Source organism: Lynx canadensis, chromosome C1 (assembly GCF_007474595.2).
Source record: "Lynx canadensis isolate LIC74 chromosome C1, mLynCan4.pri.v2, whole genome shotgun sequence".
Lineage (NCBI taxonomy): Eukaryota > Metazoa > Chordata > Mammalia > Carnivora > Felidae > Lynx > Lynx canadensis.
The window spans coordinates 92,199,304-92,227,064 of NC_044310.1; the positions used below are offsets into that span (position 1 = coordinate 92,199,304).

The 27,761-nt window shown below is 39.6% G+C and overlaps 1 protein-coding gene across 3 annotated transcripts in view; it reads left to right on the forward strand.

The window, feature by feature from the left end:
* Positions 1-27,761, forward strand: part of FAM102B (family with sequence similarity 102 member B) — a 95,355-nt gene that overhangs the window by 35,593 nt on the left and 32,001 nt on the right. For all 3 annotated transcript variants that reach the window (XR_003970789.1, XR_003970790.1, XM_030324728.1), the window contains exons 2-3: positions 13,413-13,533; positions 24,520-24,549. Coding sequence is in view for 1 of the 3 variants with exons in the window: in XM_030324728.1 (XP_030180588.1) it covers positions 13,413-13,533; positions 24,520-24,549 (151 nt within the window). In the remaining 2 variants the exon portion in view is untranslated. The remainder of the gene's footprint in view (positions 1-13,412; positions 13,534-24,519; positions 24,550-27,761) is intronic.

Sequence of the window (27,761 nt, forward strand, 5' to 3'; positions counted from 1 at the left end):
TTGTGCATGGGTGTGTAGGTGTGTGTGTGTGTGTGTGTGTGTGTGTGTGATATTTTCTTTATTCATACCTCAACAGACACTTAGGTTGTTTCCATGCCTAAGCTATTGTGAACAGTGCTGCAATGAACATGGAAGCACAGATATCTCAAGATGCCAATTTCATTTCCTTTGGATATATATACCCAGAAGTGGGATTGCTGGATCTGATGGTAATTCTATATTTAATTTTTAAGGAAACTCCATACCATTTTTCATAATTGCTATACCAACTTATATTCCCATCAACCATGTAGGAGGAGTCTTTTTTCTCCACATTCTCACCAACACTTATTTTTTGTCTTTTAGATAATAGCCACTCTAACAGACATGAGGTGATATCTAATTGTGGTTTTGATTTGCATTTCCCTGATGATTAGTGATTACAAGCACCTTCTCATATATCATATCTTCACTTAAGAAATGTCTATTCAGGGGGCGCCTGGGTGGCTGAGTTGGTTAATAAGCATCTGGCTTCGGCTCAGGTCGTGATCTCGCAGTTCATGAGTTCAAGCCCCGCATCAGGCTCTGTGCTGACAGCTTGGAGCCTGGTGCCTGCTGCAGATTCTGTGTCTCCCTCTCTCTTTGTCCCTCCCCCTCACCCCCCCCAATCCCTGTCAAAAATAAATAAACATTAAAAAAAAACCTTAAGGCTCCTAGACTGCTTTAGATTCTATGTCTCCCGTTCTCTCCGCCCTTCCCCTGCTCATACTCTGTCTCTCTCTCTCTCAAAAATAAATAAACATTAAAAAAAAAGAAATGTCTATTCACATCTTTTGCTCATTTATTAATTGTGTTGTATGGGTGTATGTTTATTTTTGCCACTGAGTTGGAGTTTCTGGTATATTTTAGATATTAACCTCTTATCAGATACATGGTTGGAAAATATTTTCTCCATTCCATAAGTTTCCTTTTCATTCTATTGATATTTCCTTTGCTCTGCAGAAACTTTTTAGCTTGATGCAATCACACTTGTCTATTTTTGCTTTTGTTGCCTGTGCTTTTGGTGTCATACCCCAAAACTCATTGCCCAGACCAATGTCAAAATGCTTTTTCTCGGGGTGCCTGCATGGCACAGTTCATGGGTTCAAGCCCCATGTTGGGCTGTGTGCACTGACAGCTCCCAGCCTGCTTCAGTTTCTGTCTCCCTCTCTCTCTGCCCCTTCCCCACTCGCTCTCCCCCTCTCTCTCTCTCAAAAGTAAATAAACATTAAAAAAAAAAAAAAGCTTGGGGGGCACCTGGGTGGTTCAGTCAGTTTTGAGCATCCAACTTTGGCTCAGGTCATGATCTCATGGTTCGTGGGTTCGAGCCCAGCCTCAGTTTCTGTGCTGACAGCTCAGAGCCTGGAGCCTGCTTCAGATTCTGTCTCCTTCTCTCTATGCCCCTACCCCTCTTGTGCGCGCGCGCTCTCTCTCTCTCTCTCTCTCTCTCTCTCTCAAAAATAAATAAATATTTTTGGGGCACCTGGGTGACTCAGTCGGTTAAACGGCCAACTTTGGCTCAGGTCATGATCTTACAGTTCGTGAGTTCGGGCCCCACATCGAGCTCTGTGCTGACAGCTTGGAGCCTGCTTAGGATTCTGTGTGTGTGTCTCTCTCTCTGCCCTTCCCCCACTCGTGCTCTGTCTCTGTCTCTCTCAAAAATAAATAAACATTAAAAAAATTTTTTTAAATAAATATTTTTAAAAATGTTTTGAATTAAAAAAAAAAGGAAAAAGGCTTGGGGTGCTTAGGTGGCTCAGTTGGCCATCTGACTTCGGCTCAGGTCATGATCTCGTGCTCCATGGGTTCAAGCCCTGCATCTGGCTCTGTGCTGACAGCTTGGAGCCTGGAGCCTGCTTCAGATTCTGTATCTCCCTCTTTCTTCCCCTCCCCCATGGGTGTGTGTGCGCGCGTGCGCTCTGTCTCTGTCAAAAATAAACAAACATTAAAAAAAAGTTCTAAGGCTTTTTCTCTGCTTTTTATTCTAATAGTTTTACTATTTCGTGTCTTACGTTAAAGACCTAAGAATCCATTTTCAGTTGATTTTTGTATACGGTGTGAGATAACGTTCCAATTTCATTCTTCTAATTTGAATAACCAGTTTTCCCAATATTACTGGCCTTTTTTCCATTGTGTTTCCTTGACACCCTTGTCAAAGATCAGTTGAGTGTTAGTGGGTGGATTTATTCCTGGGATGTCTATTTTGTTCCACTGGTCTATATTTCTAGTTTTGTTTTATTTTCATAATACCATACTGTTGATTGCTGTGGCTTTATAATACATTTTGAAATCAGGAAGTTTGATACCTCCAGCCTTGTTCTTCAAGATTGCTTTGGCTATTTGGGGGTCTTTTATGGTTACATAGGAATTTTAGGGTTGTTTTTTTCTACTTCAGTAAAGAATCCCATTGAGATTCTTGAATAGGATACGTTGAATCTGTAAATCACTTTGGGTAGAATGGACCTTTTAACAATATTAATTCTTCTCATCTAGGAACACAGGATGTCTATTTATTTGTGTCTTCATTAATTTTCTTCATCAGTGTTTTATAATTTTCAGTGTACAAGTCTTTTACCACTTTGGTTAAATTTATTTCTGGATATTTTATTCTTTTGTTGCTATTGTGAATAGGATTATTTCCTTAATTTCCTTTTCAGGTAGTTTGCTGTTTGTGTATAGAAACACCACAGATTTTTTTTTCTTATTTAGATTTTGTATCCTGCAAATTTACTAAATCTGTTTATTTCTTCTAACAGTTTTTTTCTTGAGTCTTTAGGGTATTCTCTATACATGATCATGTCATCTGCAAATAGAGCTGATGTTACTTCTTTCTTTCTGATTTGGATGCCTTTTATTTCTTTTCTTCACTAGTTGCTCTGGCTAGGATTTCCAGTACTACATTGAATAGAAGTGGTGAGAGAGGGCATCCTTGTACCCTACTAGATCTGAGAGTAAGAGCTTTCAGTTTTTCCTCATTGATTACGATGTTAGCTGTGGGCTTTTCATATATGGTCTTTTTTTTTTTCTTAATGTTTATTTTTGAGAGAGAGAAAGAGTGGGAGACAGAGCCTGAGTGGGGGAGGGCAGAGAGAGAGGAAGACACAGATCTGAAGCAGGCTCCAGGCTCTGAGCTTGGGGCTCAAACCCTCGAATCATGAGATCATGACCTGAGCCAAAGTCAGACACTTAAATGACTGAACCTCCCAGGCGTCCCTTTATATGGTCTTTATTGAGGTAAGTTCCTACTCTACTAATTTTGTTGAAAGTCTTTATCATGAGTGGATGTTGAATTTTGTGATGGTTTCTCTGCATCTACTCAGATGATCATGTGGTTTTTCATCTTTCACTCTTTTACTGTTGTTTATCATAGTGATTTGCATAGATTGATCCTTGTAATGTGTTGTTAATTCAGTTTGCTAGTATTTTATTGGGAATTTTTGCATCTGTATTCATCAGGGATATTGGCCTTTAGCTTTCTCTTTTTGTGGTGTCTTTGGCTTTGGTATCAGAGTGATGCTGGCTTCAAAATGAATTTCAAAGTGATCTCTCTTCTATTTTTTTGGAAGAGTTTAAAAAGGATTGTATTAATTCTCCTTTGAAAGTTTGGTAGAATTCACCCAAGAAGCTGTCTGGTCCTGGTCTTTTTGTTGTTGTGTTCAAAAGTTTTTGATTCATGATTCAATCTCCTTATTTATTATTGGTCTGTTCAAGTTTTCTGTTTCTTCTTGATTCAGGTTTAGTAAATTGTATGCTTTTAGGACTTTATTGATTTCTAGGTTACCCAGCTTGTTAGCATATAACTGTTCATTATAGTCCCTTGTTTCTTTTTATTTCTGAAATATCTGTTGTAATGTCTCCTTTTTCGTTTCTGATTTTATTTGACTTTTTTTTTTCTTAGTCTAGCTATGGGTTCTTTGATTTTGTTTACTTTTTTCAAAAAGTCACCTCTTATTTTTGTTGATTTTTTTTCTGTTCTTTATTTGATTTATGTTATATTTATCTTTATTATTTTCTCCTTTCTACTAACTTTGGGCTTAGCTTGTTCTTTTTCTAGTTTGGAGGTGTAAAGTTAGGTTGTTTAAGATCTTTCTTCTTTCTTAAAGTATTTATTGCTATAAACCTCCCTATTAGTACTGCATGGATTGCTACAATCCATAAGTTATGGTATGTTGTGTTTTAGTTTACATTTGTCTTGAGATTGTTTTTAAATTCTCTTTCAATTTCCTCTTTGATTCAGGGTCATTGTTTAGTTTTCATGTATGAATTAATTTTCCCACCTTTTTTTTCTTTTAGTTTATTTAAATTCAAGTTGGTTAACATATAGTGTAGTATTGGTTTCACAAGTAGAACCCAGTGATTCATCATTTACATATAATACCCAGTGCTCATCCCAACAAGTGCCCTCCTTAATGCCCGTCACCCATTTAGCCCATTCCCCCACCCACCTTCTCTCCAGCAACCCTCAGTTTGTTCTCTGTATTTAAGAATATTTTATGGTTTGGGGCGCCTGGGTGGCTCAGTTGGTTAAGTGTCTGACTTCATCTCAGGTCATGATCTCACGGTTCATGAGTTCAAGCCCCACATCAGGCTCTGTGCTAACAACTCAGAGCCTGGAACCTGCCTCACATTCTGTGTCTCCCTCTCTCTCTCTGCCTCTCCCCTGCTCATGTGTTGTGTGTGTGTCTCAAAAGTAAATAAACATTAAAAAAAAATTTTTAAGAATCTTTTATGGTTTGCCTCCCTCTCTTTTTATTTTTCCTTCCCTTCCCCATGTGTTCATCTGTTTTGTTTTGTTTTTGTTTGTTTGTTAATTTTGAGAGAGTGTGATTAGGGGAGGGGCAGAGAGAGAGAGAGAGAGAGAGAGAATCCTAAGCAAGCCCCACACCCAGCACAGAACCCAGTGTGGGGCTTGATTCCATGATTGTGAGATCATGACCTGAGCAGAAATCAAGAGTTGGACGCTTAACTGACTGAGCCACCCAAGGGTCCTTCATCTGTTTTGTTTGTTAAATTCCACATATGAGTGAAATAATATATTTGTCTTTCTCTGACTGACTTATTTTACTTAGCATAACACACTCTAGTTTCACACACGTTGTTATACATGGCAAAATTTCATTCTTTTTGATCACCACGTAGTATTCCATTGTGTATATATATACCACATCTTTATCAATTCATCTGTCAATGGACATTTGGGCTCTTTCCATAATTTGGCTATTGTTGCTAGCACTGCTATAAACATTGGGGTGCATGTGTCCCTTTGAGTCAGCATTTTTGCATCCTTTGAATAAATACCTAGTATTGCAATTGCTGGGTAGTAGGGTAATTCTATTTTTAATCTTTTGAAGAACCTCCATACTATTTTCCAGAGTGACTGCGCAAGTGTGCATTCACACCAACAGTGCAAAAGCGTTCCCCTTTCTCATCCTTGCCAACATCTGTTGTCTCCTGAATTTTAATTTTAGCCATTCTGACAGGTGTGAGGTAGTATCTCATTGTGGTTTTGATTTGTATTTCTCTGATGATGAGTGATGTTGAGCATCTTTTCATGTGTGTGTTAGCCATCTGCATGTTTTCTTTGGAAAAGTGTCTGTTTAATTTTCATGTATTAATGAATTTTCCCATCTTATTGTTACTGATTTCTAGTTTCATTCCTTAGGGTTGGAAAAGATTTTTTTTAATGGTTATTTATTTTTGAGAGACAGAGTGCAAGTGAGGGAGGGGCAGAGAGAGAGGGAGACACAGAATCTGAAGCAGGCTCCAGGCTCTGAGCTGTCAGCACAGAGCTCAATATGGGGCTCAAACGCACAGACTGCAAGATCATGTCCTGAGCTGAAGTTGGATGCTTAACTGACTGAGCCACCTAGGCGCCCCTGGAAAAGATATTTGTAATGATTTAGATCTTCTTAAAATTTGGTTACTTATTTTGTGACCTAACATGTAATCCGCTCTAAAGAATGTTCCATGTACACTTGAGGAAAAAAAATATATTCTTCTGCTGATGGGTAAAAAGTTCTGTATATGTCTTTAAGGTCCATTTGGTCTATGGTGTTGTTCAGTTCTGCTGTTTCCTTACTGATTTTCTGTCTGGATGATCTATTTATTATAGGTCCCCGTATAGAGTGGAGTATTGAAATCTCCTACTATTGTTATATTGTTGTCTATTTTTCCCTTCAGATCTGTCAATATTTACTTTATATATTGAGGTGCTTTGATGTTGGGTGCATTTACATTTATAATTGTTATATCTTCCTGCTGAATTGACTCTGTTATCATTAAATAATGACCTCGTCTTTGTTTTTGACTTGAAGTCTATTTTGTCTGATATAAATATAGCCACCTCTGCTGTCTTTTGGCTACCATTTGCATAGGATATCTTTCTCTACCTTTTCACTTTCAGTCCATGTGTGTACTTAAATCTAAAGTGAGTCTCTTATAGCCAGCATACAGTTGGGTCTTGTTTGGGGTTTTGTTTTTGTATTACCTATGCAGCCATTCTGTACCTTTTGGGGAGTTTAGTTCACTTACATTTAAAGTAATTATTGGGGCGCCTGGGTGGCGCAGTCGGTTAAGCGTCCGACTTCAGCCAGGTCACGATCTCGCGGTCCGTGAGTTCGAGCCCCGCGTCAGGCTCTGGGCTGATGGCTCGGAGCCTGGAGCCTGTTTCCGATTCTGTGTCTCCCTCTCTCTCTGCCCCTCCCCCGTTCATGCTCTGTCTCTCTCTGTCCCAAAAATAAATAAACGTTGAAAAAAAAAAAATTAAAAAAAAAAAATAAAGTAATTATTAATAAGTAAAGACTTAATATGGCCATTTTGTTCATTGTTTTCTGTTTTTATGGTTCTCTTCTCTCTTGCTGTCTTCCTATATGACTTGCTGATTTTTTGGTAGTGATATACTTTGATTCTTTATCTTTTTTGTATTTGCTGTAGATTTTTTTCTTTGTGGTTACCATGAGGCTTGCATAAAACTTCTCATAACAGTCTGTTCTTTAAGTTCAATTGCCTACCAAAACTTGACACTTCTATGTCCCCCCCAACAGATTTTGTTATTGATGTCAGAATTTACTTTTTTTTACCGTATGTATCTATTAACAAATTTTTGTGGTTGTGGTTATTGTTAATATTTTTCATCATTTAATTTTTATACTCGTATTAAAAGTGACTTATGCACCATTATTACAATATTATATTATTCTGAATTTGTTGATATTTACCTTTACCAGTGAGATTTATACTTCCATATAGTTTCTTGTTGTTGTTTAGTGTCATTTCATTTCAATTTGAAAAACTGTTTTGCACTTGTTGTAAGGCAAGTCTAATGGTGACAAACTTACTCAGTTTTATATAAGAAGGTCTTTATTTCTCTTTCATTTTTAAAGGACAGTTTTTCCAGGTATAGTATTCTTGGTTGGCAGTTTTGTATTTCACTCCTTTGACTATATCATCTCACTCTTTCCTGACCTGCAAAGTTTCTGCTGAGAAATCCTTAATTTTATGGGGGTTCCCTTGTATATAACAAGTTGCTTTTTTCTTGCCTCCAAAATTCTCTCTGTCTTTAACTTTTGATAATTTGTCATGTGTCTTGCTGTAGAACTCTTCATGTTCAACCTATTTGAGGTCTTTTAGGCTTCATGAATCTGGATATTTATTTACCCAGATTTAGGGAATTTTCAGCCATTATTTATTTTTTAAAATTCTTTTTAATGTTTATGTTTGAGAGAGAGAGAGAGACAGAGTGTGAGTGGAGGAGGGGCAGAGAGAGAGGGAGACACAGAATCCAAAGCAGGCTCCAGGCTCTGAGCTGTCAGCACAGAGCCCGACACAGGGCTTGAACTCACAGACTGTGAGAGCATGACCTGAGCTGAAGTCGGATGCCCAACCGACTGAGCCACCCAGGCGCCCTCATTATTTCTTTAAATAAGTTTTCTGCCCCTTTGTCTTTCTCTTCTCCTTCTAGAACTCCCGTAATGCTTATGTTGGTTCTTTTGATGCTTTCCTGTAAGTCTCAGAGGTTCTCTTCACTTTCTTGTTCTTTTCTTTTTGTTCCTCCAAATAGGTAATTTCAACGGACCTGTTTTCAATCTCACTGATTCTTTCTTTTGCTTGATCAAATATACTATTGAAGCTCACTGTTGAATTTTTCAGTTCAGACCTTATGTGCTTCAGCTCCAGACTTTTTCTTTTTTATAGTTTCTCTTCATTGAACTTCTCCTTTTGTTCATGTATTACTTTCCTGATTTTGTTTTCATTGTCTGTCAGTGTTGTCTTGCAGCTCATTGAACTGCTTTAAGATGATTATTTTGAATTCTTTGTCAAGCAGTCTGTGGGTCTCCATTTCTTCAGATTTGGTTACTGGAGCTTTATTAATTAGTTTCCTTCGGAGAAATGAAACCAATTATATTAGTTTCCATTGTTTTTGAGAGGATATAGTCTGGGTACCTCATTTTCCACTGTCTCACTCTACAGAATAATTTTATTTTTTTAAGAGTTTTTTTTTTTTTTTTTTAAGTTTACTTTGAGAGAGACAAACAGTGCAAGTGCAGGAGGGGCAGGGAGAGAGGGAAAGAGAAAAAATCTCAAGCAGGCTCTGTGCTGCCAATGCAGAGCCCAGTGTGGGGCTCAAACCCACAAAGCCACAAGATCATGACCTGAGCCAAAAGCAAGAGTCAGATGCTTAACCGACTGAGCCACCCAGGTGCCCCCAGAGTAATTTTAAATGAGGGGCAAGGGTGTCTGGGTGGCTCAGTCAGTTAAGTGTCTAGCTCTTGATCTCTGATTACAGTTCATGGAATCAAGCCCACCTCAAGCTCTGTGTTGATAGCTGGATCCTGCTTGGGATTCTCTCTCCCTCCCTCTCTCTCTGCCCCTCCCCTGTTTGTTCTCTCTAAATAAATAAGTAAACATTAAATGAAGAGAACAGGACTCTGGGATTCCTGAGCACCTACCACAATGTGTGACATTTGAACTCTGCAGATTCTGTTATTTGGACATGATTGGTCGTAGGCTCTATTAGTTAGGATTTAGTTAGCCGTATATAACAAAGTCCAAAGTAAGCACTTTAAATAATAAAACTTAAGAACTTTGAAGGGAGACCATCCAGGGTACATGATTATTTGGACCCATTTTCCTTTGTCTCTGTGTACCACTGTCACATGGCTTTTCCTTCAGGTAGCCTTGTAGCCCAATATGGCTATTGACATTCTTACCATCATCATGACATTTTCCAGGCAGAGGAAGGAAAGAGGCGTAAAAAGACACAAAGCAATTACCTTTCCTGTGCCTTTACAGAAGTCATATCAGATAACCTTCAATTATATCTTATTGGCTTGTAATAAGCACATCTCTAGCTGTAAGAGAAATGGGAAGGTGCAGTCTTTTAAATGGACACATTGCCATTCTAAATAAAATCACGTTTCTGTTTTTAAGGAAGAGAAGAGACTGCATATTGAATAAGCAACTGGCAGTCCCTGTCACATATGCACCTGGGCAAACCATTTTACTAGTTTAACTAGTCATACTGATGGACAACCATCCTGTTGGACAAAGGTCAAAGGCCTAAAGCTTTACCTAGAGACTAGAAGTACTAGGTGGAAATTGCCAGTGAGTAGGTAGATATATGAATCCAAGGACTAAAGGCAAAGACTTTACGTTTGTATGTTCTTAGTATACACATAGTAATTAAGGCCATAAGAGTGAAAAGAAAAGAAAGCTAAGAATGTAGAACCTTAGTGAACATCAATATTTTAAGGAGGCAGAAGTAGAAAATGAAAAGAAACAGTCACAGAAATAGAAAGGGACTAGAGTATGTCAAGAATGTATAAGAGGAGTCAACTACTATGCTAAAAACAAGAGCCAATTAGATTTAGCAACTAGCTGCTCACTAGTAAGCAGTTTCAGTAGAGTTCTGGAGGATAGAGGCCTTCTTAAGGGAGATTGAAAAGTAACTGAGAGGGGCGCCTGGGTGGCGCAGTCGGTTAAGCGTCCGACTTCAGCCAGGTCACGATCTCGCGGTCCGTGAGTTCGAGCCCCGCGTCGGGCTCTGGGCTGATGGCTCAGAGCCTGGAGCCTGTTTCTGATTCTGTGTCTCCCTCTCTCTCTGTCCCTCCCCCGTTCATGCTCTGTCTCTCTCTGTCCCAAAAATAAATAAACGTTGAAAAAAAAAAAATTAAAAAAAAAAAAAAAAAAAGAAAAGTAACTGAGAAATGACGAAATGGAAAATGTCTACACTATAGGCAGTTCTTCAAATTCTAGTTCCAACCCTTTTTAGCTGAGTGACCTTGGACAATCATTTAATTACCCCTTATCCTCATTCTTTTATCTGTAAAATGGACCTTATGGTACCTTCCTCATAAGTTGTTTTGAGGATTAAATGACTTAATACATGTGAGGTATTTGCAACAATGCCTGGTGTGTAACAAGCACTCATAAATGTTGTCATTGTTGTCATCATCGTCATTAGTATCATCTTCAAGGAGCTTGGACCTGAAGGGAAAGAGTGGTAGTAAGTAGGTGGGAACAGAGGGTTATGGAGGTGTATTTTTTCCTTTAAGATTCAATGTCACATATTTTATGAAAACATATTCTCCATCTCTGTTCTGTACCATAACTTCAGTTATCTGCCCAAATTTATGATGCTCTGCTGTTTTTTAATCTCTCCCCAGACCCACAAGACTTCATGTGGCCTTCCTCTAATCTCTAGATAAACTAGATCTGTATTTCTTGTAAATATTCCCTTCCTGCTTGTTTGTTTTTTAAGACAAACACAGAGTTCACTTGACTTCTTTTATTTATTATTTATTTATTTATTTATTTATTTTGAGAGAGAGAGTGAGCAAGTGTGTGTAGGAGGGGCAGAGAGAGAGGAAAGAGACTCCCTCTCAAGCAGACTCCATACTGCCAGCACAGAGTCCAATGTGGGGATCCAACTCACAAACCATGAGATCATGACCTGAGCCAACACCAAGAGTCAGACACTTAACTGACTGAGCCACCCAGGTGCCCTGACTTCCTTTATTTTTATTACTCAGGCTAAAACTGCCCATTTGTGTAACTGATAGCATATACTATTTGGTATGTAAAGTCTGCTGCCTTATAAGGTGTTTTAAACTAGATAAAAATCTAAAGATGTGTTTCTGTAATTAGTATTGTTGAGGAATTATTATTACTTCATAAACAAATGAAAATAGAACATAAACAAAGTTTCAGAGTTTTGCAGTTAGTATTAATGGACTTTTTGTACATATGACATAATTTCTAGAATAACTGAATAACACCTTAAGATACCTTCAGTTTTGGTTTTTTTAGGCAGTTAGGGGAAAAATAGCTTGCTCTGTTACATACTCTTGTTCTCATTTTCAGATTTTCCAGTACTTGACACTGTGGGTTTTTTTAAGTTTGTTTATTTTGAGAGAGAGAGTGTGCTTGTGCACAAGTGGGGGAGGGACAGAGAGAGAGGCAGAGAGAGATGGAGAGAGAGAATCCCAAGCAGGCTCCGTACTGTCAACGTGAAGCCTGATGTGGGGCTCCAACTCATGAACTGTGAGATCATGGCCAGAGACAAAATCAAGAGTCAGACACTTAAACAACTGAACCACCCAGGCACTCGATTGACAGTGTTTCTTAATTTGTTGGTTTGGTTTTTATTTTAACAAAGTTATAAATGCATATAGTTTAGAGTTTAACTTCTGTGGACATACTGTGGAAAACTGCAATCCCTAATCATTTACCCATTTCCCACATGGTCTGACAGGGAAAGAGCCAGTGGAATAAACATGCCACCTTCTCTCTCCTACCCTCTATCCTGGTGTTTGTCCCTTCACTACATTCAGTGACAGAGTGCAAGTGAGCCTGGTTGATGTAGTCCCTAAAGACCAGGCTCCTGGGCCACAGAGAAGAGTAGAGTGGATATGGAATGACAAATAGAATATTAAGCACAATAGTTTTGATTTCCATGAGTACTTTTTAGCTCTCTATATACCCTGCTTTATAACGTCCTATTCTTTTATGGTAGATGCAGTTTCTGTCTCTCTGAGACTCTTTTTTCTTCTTCCAGCATAGATTTGGTTGCCTTTTTCTTTTCATTTTGGTCTCAGTTTGTTCATATTAAGAGACTTTCCTCAAGTGGCTGCTCATATTTAACTATGAGGCAGCAAAAGTTGCTCAGCAGCTTTGTACATGTGGAGAGTGTTCATTGACTCAGGTATTTACTGTAGATTGAGCAGACAGAGCAATTTTGTCACCGTCAACATACATCTCATTAGAGCTTTTCTTTGGGGCTGGTTGTAATTCCCCAGAGATTGTTCTTCCTATATCTTGTTAAAGAATATATTCTGAGGAGCCAGGTTAGGGGACAAAGGTTGGAAGTCTCAGCATTCAGTAAGTTATCTTTCATCCTGTGTACCCCCCCACCAACCCCCCACTCAATATGATCATGTTGTGGTGCCATTTTCAATACCTGCCCTCAAGTCAGGTAGTACAGAGATCTCCCTGTTTTACCTCATCAGGAAAATAAATCTGTCTTCTGTAGGAGTCAGGAAGATCTGAGGGTCTCTTTCTAAAACACCTTTCAGTCAGTTCTTCTGCCATTTGTCTCTCCTTCATTCTACTTCATCACAAGCCTAAGATACCTGCTCTTGGCTTCACTAGTAACTAGCTTAATGTTCAGCTTTCTTGGATTTGCTAAATCACTATCACTTCCTCATCCCTGGTCGTTTATTTTTGTCTCCTTTCTGATTCTCTTTGTCCTTGCTAAATGATGCCTTAAAAATTAACATAGAATGTTTTGGAGAGGGAACAGAGGTTAATACATGCCCTCAACTTGAAATCTGTAAAAGTTTTTATGTAATTTTTTTTTAAGTAAAATACAGGGATTTTTTTTTTTTAATATTGCCTCTGATTCCTGATATGTTAATGATCTCAGTGACAGGAACAACCAAGTTCCTTAAAGCACAACATATTCCTTTACAGGAGTAAAACTGTAACAGCAGTTTATTTCAGAATAACTATTTGTTTATATTTCTGTCTCTCGTACTGTCAACTATAAGCCCTCCAAGGTTAGGAATGTGGTCATTCTCATCTTCATATTTCAAACACCTAGCACATGGCCAGCACACCTAAAATAGGCATGTATTATGTGCCGAATGAATGAGTAGTGAAGTTTCAATTTATATTGATTAAATTGATAAGTAATTTCACTTTTAAGTTTCTGTGGATAATTAAAACTAGAGATTTTCGGATCACATTGTTAAGATTTGTTTTCTTCATGTTTCCAAATACGGTCTTTTACTTTACCACTTCTGCATTACAGACCTGAGTGAAAGAGTGTGCGCTTTTTTTAATCTGTCATCAATAGTAATTTCTTGTGTGTTTTTTTTTTTTTTTTGTTCCCTCAGGGAAGTGGTGCAGGCAAACTGTGTTCACTGGAGAAAGAAGTTCTCATTTATGTGCAAAATGAGTGCAAGTGCCACCACAGGCATCCTGGATCCTTGTATCTACAGAGTATCTGTGAGGAAGGTATAAAAATAGCCTATTACGTCTCCCCTTTCAGAAACCATAATTAGTTCCATAGTCAGCTCTACTTTATTCAGCTCTACTTTATTGTTGGAACTGCTCTATGTAATTTCACTTCACACTTGCAGCAGTAATTTAAATTAGTGTGACAAATACGATTTTTAAAATCTGAAGTTATAAATTATTATACAGGAACCTTATCTCACGATCATTATACATTTAAGTGTTAACCCTATTTGAATATTTGCAGGGGGTGGCTATATATATATTTATATTCCCATTCATTGTATTTCTCTTTGTTAGGCATTGTTTTTAGGGACTTTACATATATTATGTCTAAGAATAACCCTGAAAATGGGTGTCATTTTTTTCCACTTTCAGGAAAACTGAGGCTCAGAAAGGCTGTCAATTGCCCAAATTCACACAGCTAGTAAATGGCAAACTGAGGACTCAAACACACATCTTTCTAATTCCAAGGCCATGTTTTATTTTTTACATCATTTCCTTTCCACATATTAGGTTGAGACATGTTACAAATAATCTACAAAGATGATAATCTCAAATGGTTCAACCTAATATATATAAAAATATGTAATCCTACTTTTTTGGGGTGAAAAGAGGGAATCCATTTGTCACCACTACGGGTGAATTAAACTGCTGGCTTTAAAACATAACCTTTATGGGGCACCTGGGTGGCTCAGTCAGTTAAGCGTCCGACTTCGGCTCAGGTCATGACCTCACAGTCTGTGAGTTTGAGCCCCGCGTCAGGCTCTGTGCTGACAGCTCAGAGCCTGGAACCTGCTTCAGATTCTGTGTCTTCCTCTTTTTCTCTGCCCCTCCCCTGTTCGCATGCGAGCGCTCTCTCTCTCTTTTTCAAAAATAAGTAAACATTAAAAAATAATAATAACCTTTATGTTCCACTTTATATAAAATGTTTAAATTACCAAAATAATACATATACATGTTCAAAAATTAGAGAAGGCCTTGGAATGAAAAGCAAGAGTCCCTTGCCTTGTTCTTTTCCACCCCAGTCTTGTGTCCTCCTTTATCAAATAAAAAGTTGTACTTTTAACCTTATTCTGCTTTTTGAATGAACTGATAGCACTATGTTTTGTGTGGCTATGTTTTAAATTCTTATATTGCTTAATCTACTCATTTATGATATAACAAAAATATATGTATACATTTGTAGATTTTAAGCCTTTACTGAAAACAGATCTCTATAAACAGTCTGACTTGGAGCACAATAATTGCACAGAGGCTTCCCTAAAGGAAGTATAGTTCAGTGACAGGATGTGTGTCATCATAGTGATCTGGGTTTGAATCCCAGATATGCCACTTACTCACTGTGAGACCTTAGGCAGTTTTCCTGACTTACTAAAAATCATTTTCCTCATGCAAATTAAGGGTATGATAATTTCTTTGTCTAGAAGTTACAGGGGTTAACCAAGATGTAATTAAGCATCCTACCATCTTCTCTTTCTACTTTAATTATTGCTGTGGCTCTTATATTGAAACTTTTACTAAATGGGTTCTAGTCATGATTTTTGAAAGGTGACCAGTTAATCTTTCAATTTTAATAAAAAACATATAACCAGTTTAGAGTAAAGCATAACTGCTAATTAAAAACACTTAAAGTCTATTACCAAAACACTTTTTTTGGGGGGGCGGGGGTAATTTGAGGTAAGACTTGTTCATCTGAAATCAGTTCCTCAGATTATGATGGTTTGGTGTAGGGGTGCCTGAGTGGCTCAGTCGGTTAAGTGTCTGACTCTTGATTTTGGCTCAGGTCATGATCTCACCACTCATGGGTTTGAGCAGGGTGTTGGGCTCTGCGCTGAGCATGAAGCCTGCTTGGGGTTCTGTCTCTTCCTCTTTCTCTGCCCCTCTTCCACTGGCATGTACTTGCTCTCTCTCAAATATTTTTTAATGATGTTTAGTGTATCACGGTACGTATGTTAAGCTGCTGAAGCAGAAAGCCAACTACACAATAACTTAGACAAGATAGAGATGTATGTCTGTCTTGGGTAATAGCCAAGGGGTCCAGGACTACTAGAGTAGCTCTGCCATCTTCACCACATGGTGCCCATTTTTAGATCCAAGGGAATCACTCCAGTCTTGTCTTTCGTCCAGTGGAAAAAAGAGAAGAAGCCACATGAGAATTAAAGTAAGAACCCATAAAGAAAAATTAGTAAACTCATCTATATGAACATTTTCTGCATTGCAAAAAATACCTTAAGGGGGGGGGGAAAAAAACTTAGGGGCGTCTGGGTGGCTCAGTCTGTTGAGTATCCGACTTTGGCTCAGGTCATGATCCTGCTGTTTGTGGGTTAGAGCCCCATGTTGGGCTCTGTGCTGACAGCTCAGAGCCTGGAGCCTGCTTCCGATTCTGTGTCTCCTGGGGCACCTGGGTGGCTCAGTCAGTTGAGCTACTGTGGCTCAGGTTATGATCTCACGGTTTGTGAGTTCGAGCCCCACATCGAGCTCTGTGCTGACAGCTCAGAGCCTGGAGCCTGCTTCTGATTCTGTGTCTCCCTCTCTCTCTCTGCCCCTCTCCCACTCATGCTGTGCCTCTCTCTGTCTCAGAAATAAACATTAAAAAAATTTTAAAAAAATATTCTGTGTCTCCTTCTCTCTCTGACCCACCCCCACTCACACTCTCTCTCTCCTTCAAAAATAAATAAACATTAAAAAAAAATACATACATACATACATACTTAAGTAGGGGGCGCCTGGATGGTTCAGTCAGTTAAGTGTCCAACTTTTAGTTTTGGCTCAGGTCATGATCTCACAGTTCATGGGATCAAGCCCCTAGCCAGGCTCCATGCTGGCAATGCAAGGCCTGCCTGGGATTCTCTCTCTCCCTCTCTCTCTGCCCCTCCCCTGCTCATGTGCTCTCTTTCCCTCTCTCTCTCTCAAATAAGTAAACATTTTAAAAATACCTTAAGCAAAGTCATAAATTAGGGGAAAACGTCCAAACCATGTCAGAGGACTAATTTCCTTGGTATGGAAAGAGTTCCTTCAAATCAATCAAAAAGAAAAGATCAATAATTCTTTAGAAAAAACAGGCAAGAGGAGGAAAATATATTTCACAAAAAAGGAAAATATAAATAGCTTTCAAACATATAAAAAATTACTCAATCTCACTCATATAGTAAAGCTACAAATAAAGCATCCTTTTTTACCTATAAATTTAACAACAACCCAAAAGGTTGATAATGCTCTCTGCTGCCTAGGACACAGGGAAGCCGTCCATCACCTGTCAACAAATATGTGAGTTCCTACAAAGTGTCAGGTACTATTCTAGGCACTTAAAGGACCGTAGTGAACTGGAATGAGTTCCTGCCCTCAAGGACTCTACTTTCTGGTTGGAGCTGGGGGGAAGAGTGGTAGGAAAGACAGAGTAAACATGTAACCAGATAAGATTGTTTGAGATGGTGATAAGTGTTGTATATAAAATACAATAAGATAATAGAGAATAACTCAGAGAAGATCATTTTAGAAAATTAGGTGAAGGGTCAGCAGACTTCTCTGAAAGGTAACATTTGAAGAGGAGGTACCTTTGTAAAGATTTAGGGAAAGACCAGTCTAAAGGAGTAGGACCTGGGGGGCACTGGGTAGCTCAGTCAGTTAAGCATCCAACTCTTAATTTCAGCTCAGGTCACGAGCCCATGGTTCATGGGATCAAACCCAGCGTTGGGCTCTGTGCTGACAGCATGGAGTCTGCTTTGGATTCTCTCTCTCTCTCTCTCTGCCCATCCCTTGCTAATGCGCTCTTGCTCTCTCTCTCTCTCTCTCTCTCTCAAAATAAATAAACATGTTTTTTAAAAAATAGAGGAGTAGAGCCTTGTATTAGTCAAGGTTCTCCAGAGAAACAGAATCAATAGAGTCAAGATATAGGTATATAGATAAAGATTTATTATAAGGAATTGGCTTACACAGTTATGGAGGCTGAGAACTCCCACAATATGCCATCTGCAAGCTGGAGACCCTAGAATGTTGATGGCATAGTTCCAGTCTGGGTCCAAAGCCCTCAGAACCATGGAACCAGTGGTGTGAGTTCAAGTCAAAGCCTGAGAACCAGGAGTGCTAATGGTGTTAAGTCCTAGTCTGAGGGCAGGAGAAGACCAGTGTCCCAATTCAGACAGGTAGAGAGAGAGAGAAAGACTATAACCTTCCTCTTCCTCTTTCTTCTATTCAAGCCCTCAACAGATTGGATGGTGCCCACCCACACTAAGGAAAGCAGATTGCTTTCTTCAGTTGGCTGATTAAAATGTTAATCTCATCCAGAAACACTCATAGACATAGCCAGAAATAGTGTTTAACCATATATCTGGGCACCCCATGACCCAGCAAGTTGGCACATGAAAGTAACCATCCCATACCTTCAAGTAAAGAGGCCCTGTGTTAGTTTCCTAGAGCTGCTATATCAAAATACCACAAATTGGGTACCTTAAAACAACACAGATGTACCGTCTCATAGTTCTGGAGGTCAGAAGTAAAAATCAGTAGGGCCTTGCTCTAAAGCCTCCAGGAAAGAAACTGTTCCATGTCTTTCTCCTACCTTTTGGTAGCCTCAGGCATTCCTTGGCTTGTAGATGCATCATTCCAGTTACGCGGCTGCTTTCTCCCTTTGTGTCTCCACATCATCTTTCCTCTGTATCTATATCTACATTCAAATCTCTCTCTTTTTTTTTTATAAGGGCACCAGTCTTATTGGATTAGGACCTCATTCTAACTAGATTACACAGAATACTGTGTATTTCCAAATAATATCACATTCCAAGGTATTGAGGGTTAGAACTTCAAAATATTTTAGGGGTGTGGGGGAGAAACACACAATGCGATCTGTAACAGGCCCTAAGATTATAATAAGACTGGAGACTTACGCTTCTGAAATTAATGGACCAGCTTATTAAAGCCCTCCTGTCCCTCTGAGAACAACAAGAAAACGAGGCAGAATGTAAAAAACAGCTTCTTGAAGGTATCAGAAGCTGCCATGGCAGTAATGCCTTAAGAAGCTTAGAATCATAGACAAGGGAAGCATACAGAGATGAGCCTGACATTTGGCATTGCTTTTTCCCTCAGAGCATTTAAGTTGTAAGCAGTGGTTAATAAGCTGAGCTGAAAGCAGCGATCTAGAGGCTAAGAAGCTAGCTGAGATCACAGCAATTTTACAGGACTAAAGGGACAAAAACTGGAGTCCAGGACCCATTATCATGAAGGGCCTTGGTAAATACCCTGAGCTTTTCATTGGGATTCTCTATGAGTTTCAACCTAGAAGGTGTGTAGTGGATATAGATCAGCCTGTAAAAAGAATGAAACTCAGCTTCTAATCATCTTAATCCCTGCTTGGATGAAGGTGATCTGCCTTATAAGAACTTGCCAGAAGCAAATGTGTATCTTCTCTGAAGGAAAATAACATTACTCCAAACCTCACATTACTTGTTCAAGTGATCATGCACAAGACTTATCAAGCATACCAAGAGATGTGATTGCATGACCAAAATCAAAAGGAAAATAGATAATAAAAACAGATAAAAATAAAATTTAAATAAACAGATCCATGGAAGATACAGGTCTTGGGAGGATCAGAGACAAACTTTTACAGTAACTATGATGAGTGAATGATATGGGGAATTTTATTAGAGAACTAGAAACCATAAAGAAGCAAATTGAATTCTAGAACTGAAAAATAACTAAAATTTAAAGCTAAATAGATGAAAATAAATCTCAACAGATGGATTTAACAGCAGGTTTATCAGAAGTGAAAAGAGGTTTGGTAAAACTGGAAAATAAGACAAAAGAAGATATATAGACAAAATCACAGAGCAAAAAAAGAGTAGAAAATACAGAAAAGAATATGAGACATGGGAAACAGTATAAATGTCTAATATATATATATAATTGGAGCCCTAGAAAGAGAGGAAAGAAGTTGTGGTGGAGAATCTTCTAAAACTGTTGAAAAATATTAGGCCACAGATTCAAAAGTACTGTGAACCCCATTTAGGATAAACAACAAATCTGGGCATGTTTAAATGTCAGAAGACCAGCCAGGCTGGAAGATGGTAACACGGAGAGGGAAAGCTCTTGTCAGTGAGGTTGGAGGCAGTAGATCAGGTAATGAGTTTGGATTTTATTCTAATTATAACTGGAATCCATTTGAGGATTTTAGTAAGGAGAGATATATGATCTTCTAAGATGACTTTTCTGTTGTGTGGAGGATGCATTGCAGATAGACCACACAGGTAGTGGGGATGGTTCAGTTGAGCAATGCTTGCATTGTATGGCATTGTTGCTATGGCATACCATACAGAGATGGTATGATTCAGGATGGATTCTGCAAGGTAGACCCCTCCACTAATGGATTGGGTGTGGTAAATGAGGGGGAAAGAATTGAGGATAACTTAGACCTTTGCCTGAGCATATAGATAGGTAATTGTGCTATTTATTAAAACGGTAAAGGCTCACAGTGAAATAATTTGGGGGACCAATAAGCAGAGATCAGCAGGCCTGTTTTGGCCGTGTTAAATTGGAGGTGTCTATGAGATTCCAAGCAAGGATGTCCAGTACTCATTTAAAGATACTGGTCTGGGGCGCCTGGGGGGCGCAGTCGGTTAAGCGTCCGACTTCAGCCAGGTCACGATCTCGCGGTCCGGGAGTTCGAGCCCCGCGTCGGGCTCTGGGCTGATGGCTCAGAGCCTGGAGCCTGTTTCCGATTCTGTGTCTCCCTCTCTCTCTGCCCCTCCCCCGTTCATGCTCTGTCTCTCTCTGTCCCAAAAATAAATAAACGTTGAAAAGGAAGGAAGGGAGGGAGGGAGGGAGGGAGGGAGGAAGGAAGGAAGGAAGGAAGGAAGGAAGGAAGGAAGGAAGGAAGGAAGGAAGGAAAATAGATAGATAGATAGATACTGGTCTGGGTACCTAGGTGGCTCAGTCGGTTGAGTGTCCAACTCTTGATTTCAGCTCAGGTCATGATCTCATCATTCATGGAATTGAGCCCTGCATCAGGCTCTGTGCTGACAGCATGGAACCTGCTTGGTATTCTCTCCACCCCCCACCCCCCCCGCCCCTTCCTAGTTCATGCATGCTTACTTGCTCTCTCAAAATAAATAAACTTTAAAAAATAAAAAATTGAAGATACTGATCTGGTACTTAGGAGAAGTCAGAATAAAGACAGAGACATGAGAGTTACCAGCATATGGTTTTTATTTAAAGCAACAGACCTGAATGGGCTCACCCAGGGGGATAATATAGACAGAAGACAAGAGACCCTGAACCAAATCCTAGATCAGTCTAACACTCAGAGGAAGTATAAATTACTGTTAGCAGAAGAGGAGCAAGAATTCCTATATATCACATATTACATCCTTTTGGCCAGATCTTAATCATACTGCCACAGCACAAAAGGAAGGTAGAAAATGTTGTCATTACTTTATTTTGGGTAACCAGACACCCATCTAAAAATGCAGGTTTCTATTACTTTGGAGAGCAGGGAAATGGATAATTGGAGTACAACTAGCATTTTTTTCTACAGAGGTTAAAACAGGAGTAGGTCCAGCAAAGGAGAGTGAGAAGAAGCAGCCATTGAGGTAGGAGTAAAACCAGGCCATTGCAGCACCGCAGAAGGTTAGAGAAAAAAAAATGACGTTCTAGGAAAGGAAGTGGAGAGGCCAATCTTGTCAGATGCTGTTGAGGGGTTAAGTAAAATGAAGACAGAGCCTTTGGCTTTTACAAAAATGAGTATCATTGATAACATTAAGAGCAATTGCAGAAGGAAGATGAGGACAAAAACATATTTGAAATAGACTGAATTTAAGTGGGATACAGCAAATTGAGAAGTCTTTTGAGGAGTTTGGCTGTAGAGGGGAGCAAAGAATTAGCTAGAAGAGACAGGGATCATCTAGGTAAAGTTTTATTTAGTGCAAGGTGCTATTAAGGGATATCACAATAACCTAAGAAAAAAGAATAATTTGATAATTCATAATAGGGGTAGATCTAGGGGAATGGCCATGCCTGACATCAATGGGACAGGAAAGGGGAAGGGCAGCAAATATTCATGATAATAGAGTTTACCATAGATTGCTTCTCATATTATTTAAATTCACCACTTTTTTTTGGGGGGGGGCTGAATATGGTATATTTTTTTTTAATTTTTTTTTAATTTATTCATTTTTTGAGAGACAGAGCATGAGCAATGGAGGGGCAGAGAGAGAGGAAGACACAGAATCTGAAGCAGGCTCCAAGGCTCTCAGCTGTCAGCACAGAGCCCAACGCAAGGCTCAGTCTCACAAACTGTGAGATCCTGACCTGAGCCAAAGTCAGATGCTTAACCAACTGAGCCACCCAGGAGCCCTATGGTATACTTTATTGGTGGTACGTGACAAGGTAGGGCTCCACAAGTTCCCCCTTCTTCAGGAGGTCTAGGGTGGAAACTGTAGAGGTTGGGAAATTCTCAGTGTCAGGTGGGGGAGTGAGTTGGGGCAAGGACTCCCCAGCAGCTGAAGACCTCTCTCTTTCTCTTTCCGGGGCTGCTGGTTCAGGGGGCTCTTAACTCCTTGAAGGCCATAAGGTCCACCACCCAGTTGCTGTAGCCAAATTCATTTGCCATAGCAGGAAATGAGCTTGAAAGACTGGTCATTGAGAGCAATGCCAGCCCCAGCATTAAAGGTGGAAGAGTGGGGTGTCACTGTTAAAGTCACAGGAGACAACCTGGTCCTCAGTGTAGCCCAAGATGCCCTTGAGGGGGCCCTCTGATGCCTGCTTCACCACCTTCTTGATTCATCATATTTGGTAGCTTTCTCCAGATGGCAGGTCAGATCCACAGCTGACATGTTAGGAGTGGGGATACAGAAGGCCATGCAAGTGAGCTTCCCATTCAGTTCAGAGGTGACCTTTCCTACAGCTTTGGCAGTGCCAGTAGAAGAACAGATGATGTTATGGGCAGCCTTTTGGCCACCACACCACAGCTTTTAAGGGGGACTGTCCATGGTCTTCTGGGTGGCAGTGATGGCACAGAATCATGAGTGGCCATCCATGATGCCAAAGTTGTCAGGGATGACCTTAGCCAGAGAGGCCAAGCAGTTAGTGGTCCAGGACTCACTGCTGACAATCCTGAGGGAGTTGTCATACTTCTCACGGTTCATGCCCATCACAAACATATGGGCATCTGCAAAAGGGGCAGAGATGATGACCCTTTTGGCCCCACCCTTCAAGTGAGCCCCAGCCTTCTCCATGGTGATTAAGACCCCAGAAGACTCCACAACATACCCACCACCAGCATCAACCCATTTGTTGGTGGTGGGATCTCACTCCTGAAAGATGGAGATGGGCTTTCCGTTGATGAAAAGATTCCTGTTCTCAGATTTGACTGTGCCATTGAATGTGCCATGGGTGGACTCACAATGGAACATGTAGATCATGTAATTGAGGTCAGTGAAGGGGTCATTGATGGTGACAGTATCCACTTTGCTGGAGTTAAAGGCAGCCCTGATATCCAGGTGCCCAGTATGGCTAAATCTGTTTCCTCTGACCTTCACCATCGTGTCTCAGGGACGTGGCTGGTACTGCACCAAAAGATGCAGCTGTCCATTGAAAGGGGAGGAGCAGAGAACCTAAATTTACCACCTCAAGGATGGAAATGGTATAAAAAAGAATGAAATCTTGCTATTCAGAACAACGTGGGTGGACCTAAAGGGTATTGTTATGCTAAGTGAAATGTCAGAGAAAGACAAATACCATATGATTTCATTTATAGGTGGAATCTAAAACACAAAACAAATGATCAAAACCCAGAAACAGACTCATAAGTACAGAGAACAAACTCCTGCTTGCCAGAGGGAGGGGTATGAAGGGATGGCAGAAATCAGTGGTTAAGAAGTACAAACTTCCAATTATAAAATAAGTCACAGACATGAAAAGTACAGCATAAGGGAATATAGTTACTAATATTATAATAGTGCTGTATGGTGACAGATGGTGATGACACTTACCATTTTGAGCATTGTGTGATGTTTAGAATTGTCAAGTCACTGTGTTGTGTGCCTAAAACTAATATAATGTTGTATGTCAACTATACTTCAATAATAAAAAGATGGAAATGGTATATAATGCATTATATCTCATTTATGCAAGAAAGATGAGATAACTCCATTCAACAAACACATTTTTAAAAGTAGGTCGGGAGAGGAGAGTTTGACCCTCGTATATCGAGGGTTCACCCTCATGTAATGGCAAACACGATACAGAGTATAAGGGCTTTGTTCTAAGTGTTTTACATTTAATTCACACATATGCGTGGTGTCCTAAATCCAGAGATTTGGCAAATTAGTGTAGTTATAGATTTCAAATTGAAATTAAAATGTTAAGGTATCTATATATTAGGTTTTTGTTACTTTCCACTTTTGCCAGTCTTGGTCACATTAGTTAAGAGGGCTTCTATACGAACATGGAACAATATTTATGTTATGGGGTGTGTGTGTGTGTGTGTAAGGTCTAGAACAGTGTGTGTAGTATGGTATATTTGAATAAAAGGGGAATACATAACATCTTTTGGACTGTTCCTAAAAATTGGTAATAATGGTTATCTCTGGGGTGGGGGCTTCAACTCTTATGAAAATCTATAGTGTTACTAATGTGCTTACCAAGTAATTTTTTTGTTAACTAATTTCACTTTTCTTTGGTGATTCAATTTCTTACAGTGTGTCTATGACACTTTAGTGATTTCTTCTTCAGAGTAGATTAAATATTAGTTTGTCTTCTTACCATTTGTCTCTTTCAGATTTAAGTTAAATTCTAAAATAAAATTCTGGTAATTTGGGGGGTGGGGTGGGATGGTCATCCAAATAGTTGAATTCAAGGTCATCAGAAATTTACTATCAATCTTTTCCAGCATGTAAATATGTAAATATCTACTTCAGAATTATTTGACATATATTTAATTTTATATCTTTAATCATATGATATCCTTATAGTGTTTTTTATCTTTGACAGGAATTAAAAGGTGGAAAAGCTTATGCAAAGGTAAGTGGATGTTTTTTAACTCTTTTAGAACTTATGACTCTTGCTGTTTATAAGCTTAAAAATCAAATGGTTTGCGCTTCTTTTTTTAATGTTTATTTTCACAGAGCATGCACACACGAGCAGAGTAGGGGCAGAGAGAGAGGGAAAGAGAGAATCCCAAGCAGGCTTCACACTCAACACACAGCCCAACATGGGGCCCAATCTCATGACCACGAGATCACAACTGCAAGATCATGACCTGAGCCACTACCAAGAGTTGGACATTTAACCAACTGAGTCACCCAGGTGCCCCTCAAATGGTTTTCTCTTCTTATTGCTGTTCAAGTTGGCTGTTGTTAAATATAGATTTCAAATTGAAATAAAAATTGGAGGCGCACCTGGATTGCTCAGTTGGTTGAACATCTGACTCTTGATTTCGGTTCAGGTCATGATCCCAGGTTTGTGGGACTGAGACCCACGCTTAGTGTGGAGCCTGCTTGGGATTCACTCTCCATCTGCCCCTCTCCCCAGCTCATGATCTCTCAGATAGATAGATAGATAGATAGATAGATAGATAGATAGATAAATAAATAAATAAATAAAATAAAGCAACTTGGAGATTGAACAATTGGACCCAACAATAAATTATAGACATACTCTTTCTAAATGCTGATTATGGGATGTTATTCTTACATTTCAGCTTCCCTACTAGAAGATGATCTCTGGTTTCCATTAAGCAATAGGATCTATTAATTCAGTCTGTCCTGGAAAGTATTCCCAATCCCACCTCCCCCACCTCCAGGGTTTTAGGACCTCTCCTCTGTGCTCTCTTAGCACTCTATATACATGTTCACTAATCTCCTTTATACTTTCACTACGTAAATGGAATTACTAATGAGTGTGCTCACCTCTTTGCTGAAGAGAAGGAGTTAGTAATTAGTAATACTACCAGAAACCCACATACTCCTCTTTTATTTTCAGTCTCTGATGGTATCTCCATCAGTTCAGTCATCAGAGCCAAGGATGGGGCACTAGCTTCAGCCATCAAATCTGCCTAACTCCTTAAAACTCCTTGGTTGCAGTGTCAGTTAGGATGCTCTTTGCTATAAGCAACAGAATACCCTTCTCACCTAGAGATTTGAATGTCACAAAACAAGTAGGTATGAAATAGAGTTGAGATAGGAGATAGAGCTGCTTCAGAATTAGTTAATCCACTAAGTGAAGAACATCATCAAGAACCCATGTTACTTTTCTCTTTTCATTCTTCCATTCTCTGTGTGATGACTTTGTCCTTGGATAGCTGTTCTCATGGTCACCAGGTAGCTCGAGTTTTAGTCCACACGTTCACATATGACAAAATCCAGCTGTTTCTCTATGTATGGCTTTGAGTGAGAAAACTTTTCCTAGTTGGACCTCAGAGAATTTCCCCCATAGCTTTCATTAGCCACAACTAGATGATATCCCCACTCCTAAACCAGTCATGGACAATAGGAATGGATTGCCATGGCTAGCTTGTGATTAGTCTCACAGTTTAACAATGAGCTAGGGATTGGGTTACTTTTCTTTTCCACATAGATGAGCTAAGAGTGGACACTTGAATAAAATCAGGGTTCTGCTAACAAGGAATATCAGAACATTGAATAATGGTGGGTAAGCAAAAAAAAAAGGATCTGCTGTGATTGACAAATCCTGTGACTTCCCCCTTCTAATTTAAAAACCATCCCTTTTTTCCACTCCCAAGGCCAGTGCCTTAGGTTATACCTTCATTATTTCTTATTTAAAACCTGCACTGGCCTCCTATCTTTTGTTCTCTGCCTCTGATGTTTCCCTCTATCCATCCTCTACATTACTGCCAGAGTGATCATTCTGAAATTCAAACACAATCATTCTCGCCCTTTTAATTCTTCAACAGTTATCTATTGCCTGGAAGGGAAAACGAAATGAAAAGTCTTCAACCCAACATTTAGATCCATCTTGGTTTACAAATCATCTGTTTGTACATGCATATACTCACTCCTTTTTTAAAAAATTATTTTCCAGAGTTTCTTTTTTTTATTTATTTTGAGAGAGAGAGAGAGAGAGAGAGAGAGAGAGTATGTGGGTGTGAGCAGGGAAGGGGGAGGGGCAGAGAGAAAGAAAGAATCCCAAGCAAGCTCCATGCCATCAGCACAGAGCCTGACACTGGGTTCAATCCCATGAACCTGGGATCATGACCTGAGCCAAGATCAAGAGTCGGACACTTATCCAACTGAGCCACTAAGGTGCCCCACTCACTTACTTATTCTTATGCTTCAGACATACTGCACTCAGAAAATTCCTGGAGTGTGCCATGCTCTTTTAGCCTCTGCCTTGTGACTTGATGTTTTCCCTGCCATGTATGTGCTTCCCCCTTCCCTTGTCCTGTCACCTCTTAGAATATTAAACACTCAGTTTAGTTGTCCTTTCCCCTGAGAAATTCTCTTTTCCTTTCTGTCTTATAATTGTGCCTTCCTCTGTCACAGCACTTACACTTTTTATAAGAATTTGTTTTCTTTCTTTCTTCCCTCACTAAACCATGAGCTCCTTGAGGATAGGAGTGATTTACATTCCTGATGCCTGGTGTTAACCTGAAATGTAGATGCTCAAAATTGTTTGCCAAATGAAGTAATATCTACCACAGATGTAGCTAGTGTCTATGTACACTTGCCATTTTAATGAGACAGTTATCGGGGCGCCTGGGTGGCGCAGTCGGTTAAGCGTCCGACTTCAGCCAGGTCACGATCTCGCGGTCCGTGAGTTCGAGCCCCGCGTCAGACTCTGGGCTGATGGCTCAGAGCCTGGAGCCTGTTTCCGATTCTGTGTCTCCCTCTCTCTCTGCCCCTCCCCCGTTCATGCTCTGTCTCTCTCTGTCCCAAAAATAAATAAACGTTGAAAAAAAAAATTTTTTTTTAAAAATGAGACAGTTATCTCAGTGAAGCCAGAGACAATCCTAAGGAAATGTGGACTATCTTGTGCCTCACTAGAATGTAAGCTCTTTCAAGACAGTCCTTATCTGTCCTGTTCATCACTGTTTTGTGGGGTCCCCAACAGGGCCTAGCACATAAAAGGTGCTCAGTAAGTGTTGACCTGCAGCCTAAAACATCACGTTGACATACCCCACCTTTTAATATGCTTTCTTAGTGATGACAGACCAGATACCTTTTTTTTTACTTGAATTATGCATAGTGACACTATAATACCAGCATTCTTTTTTT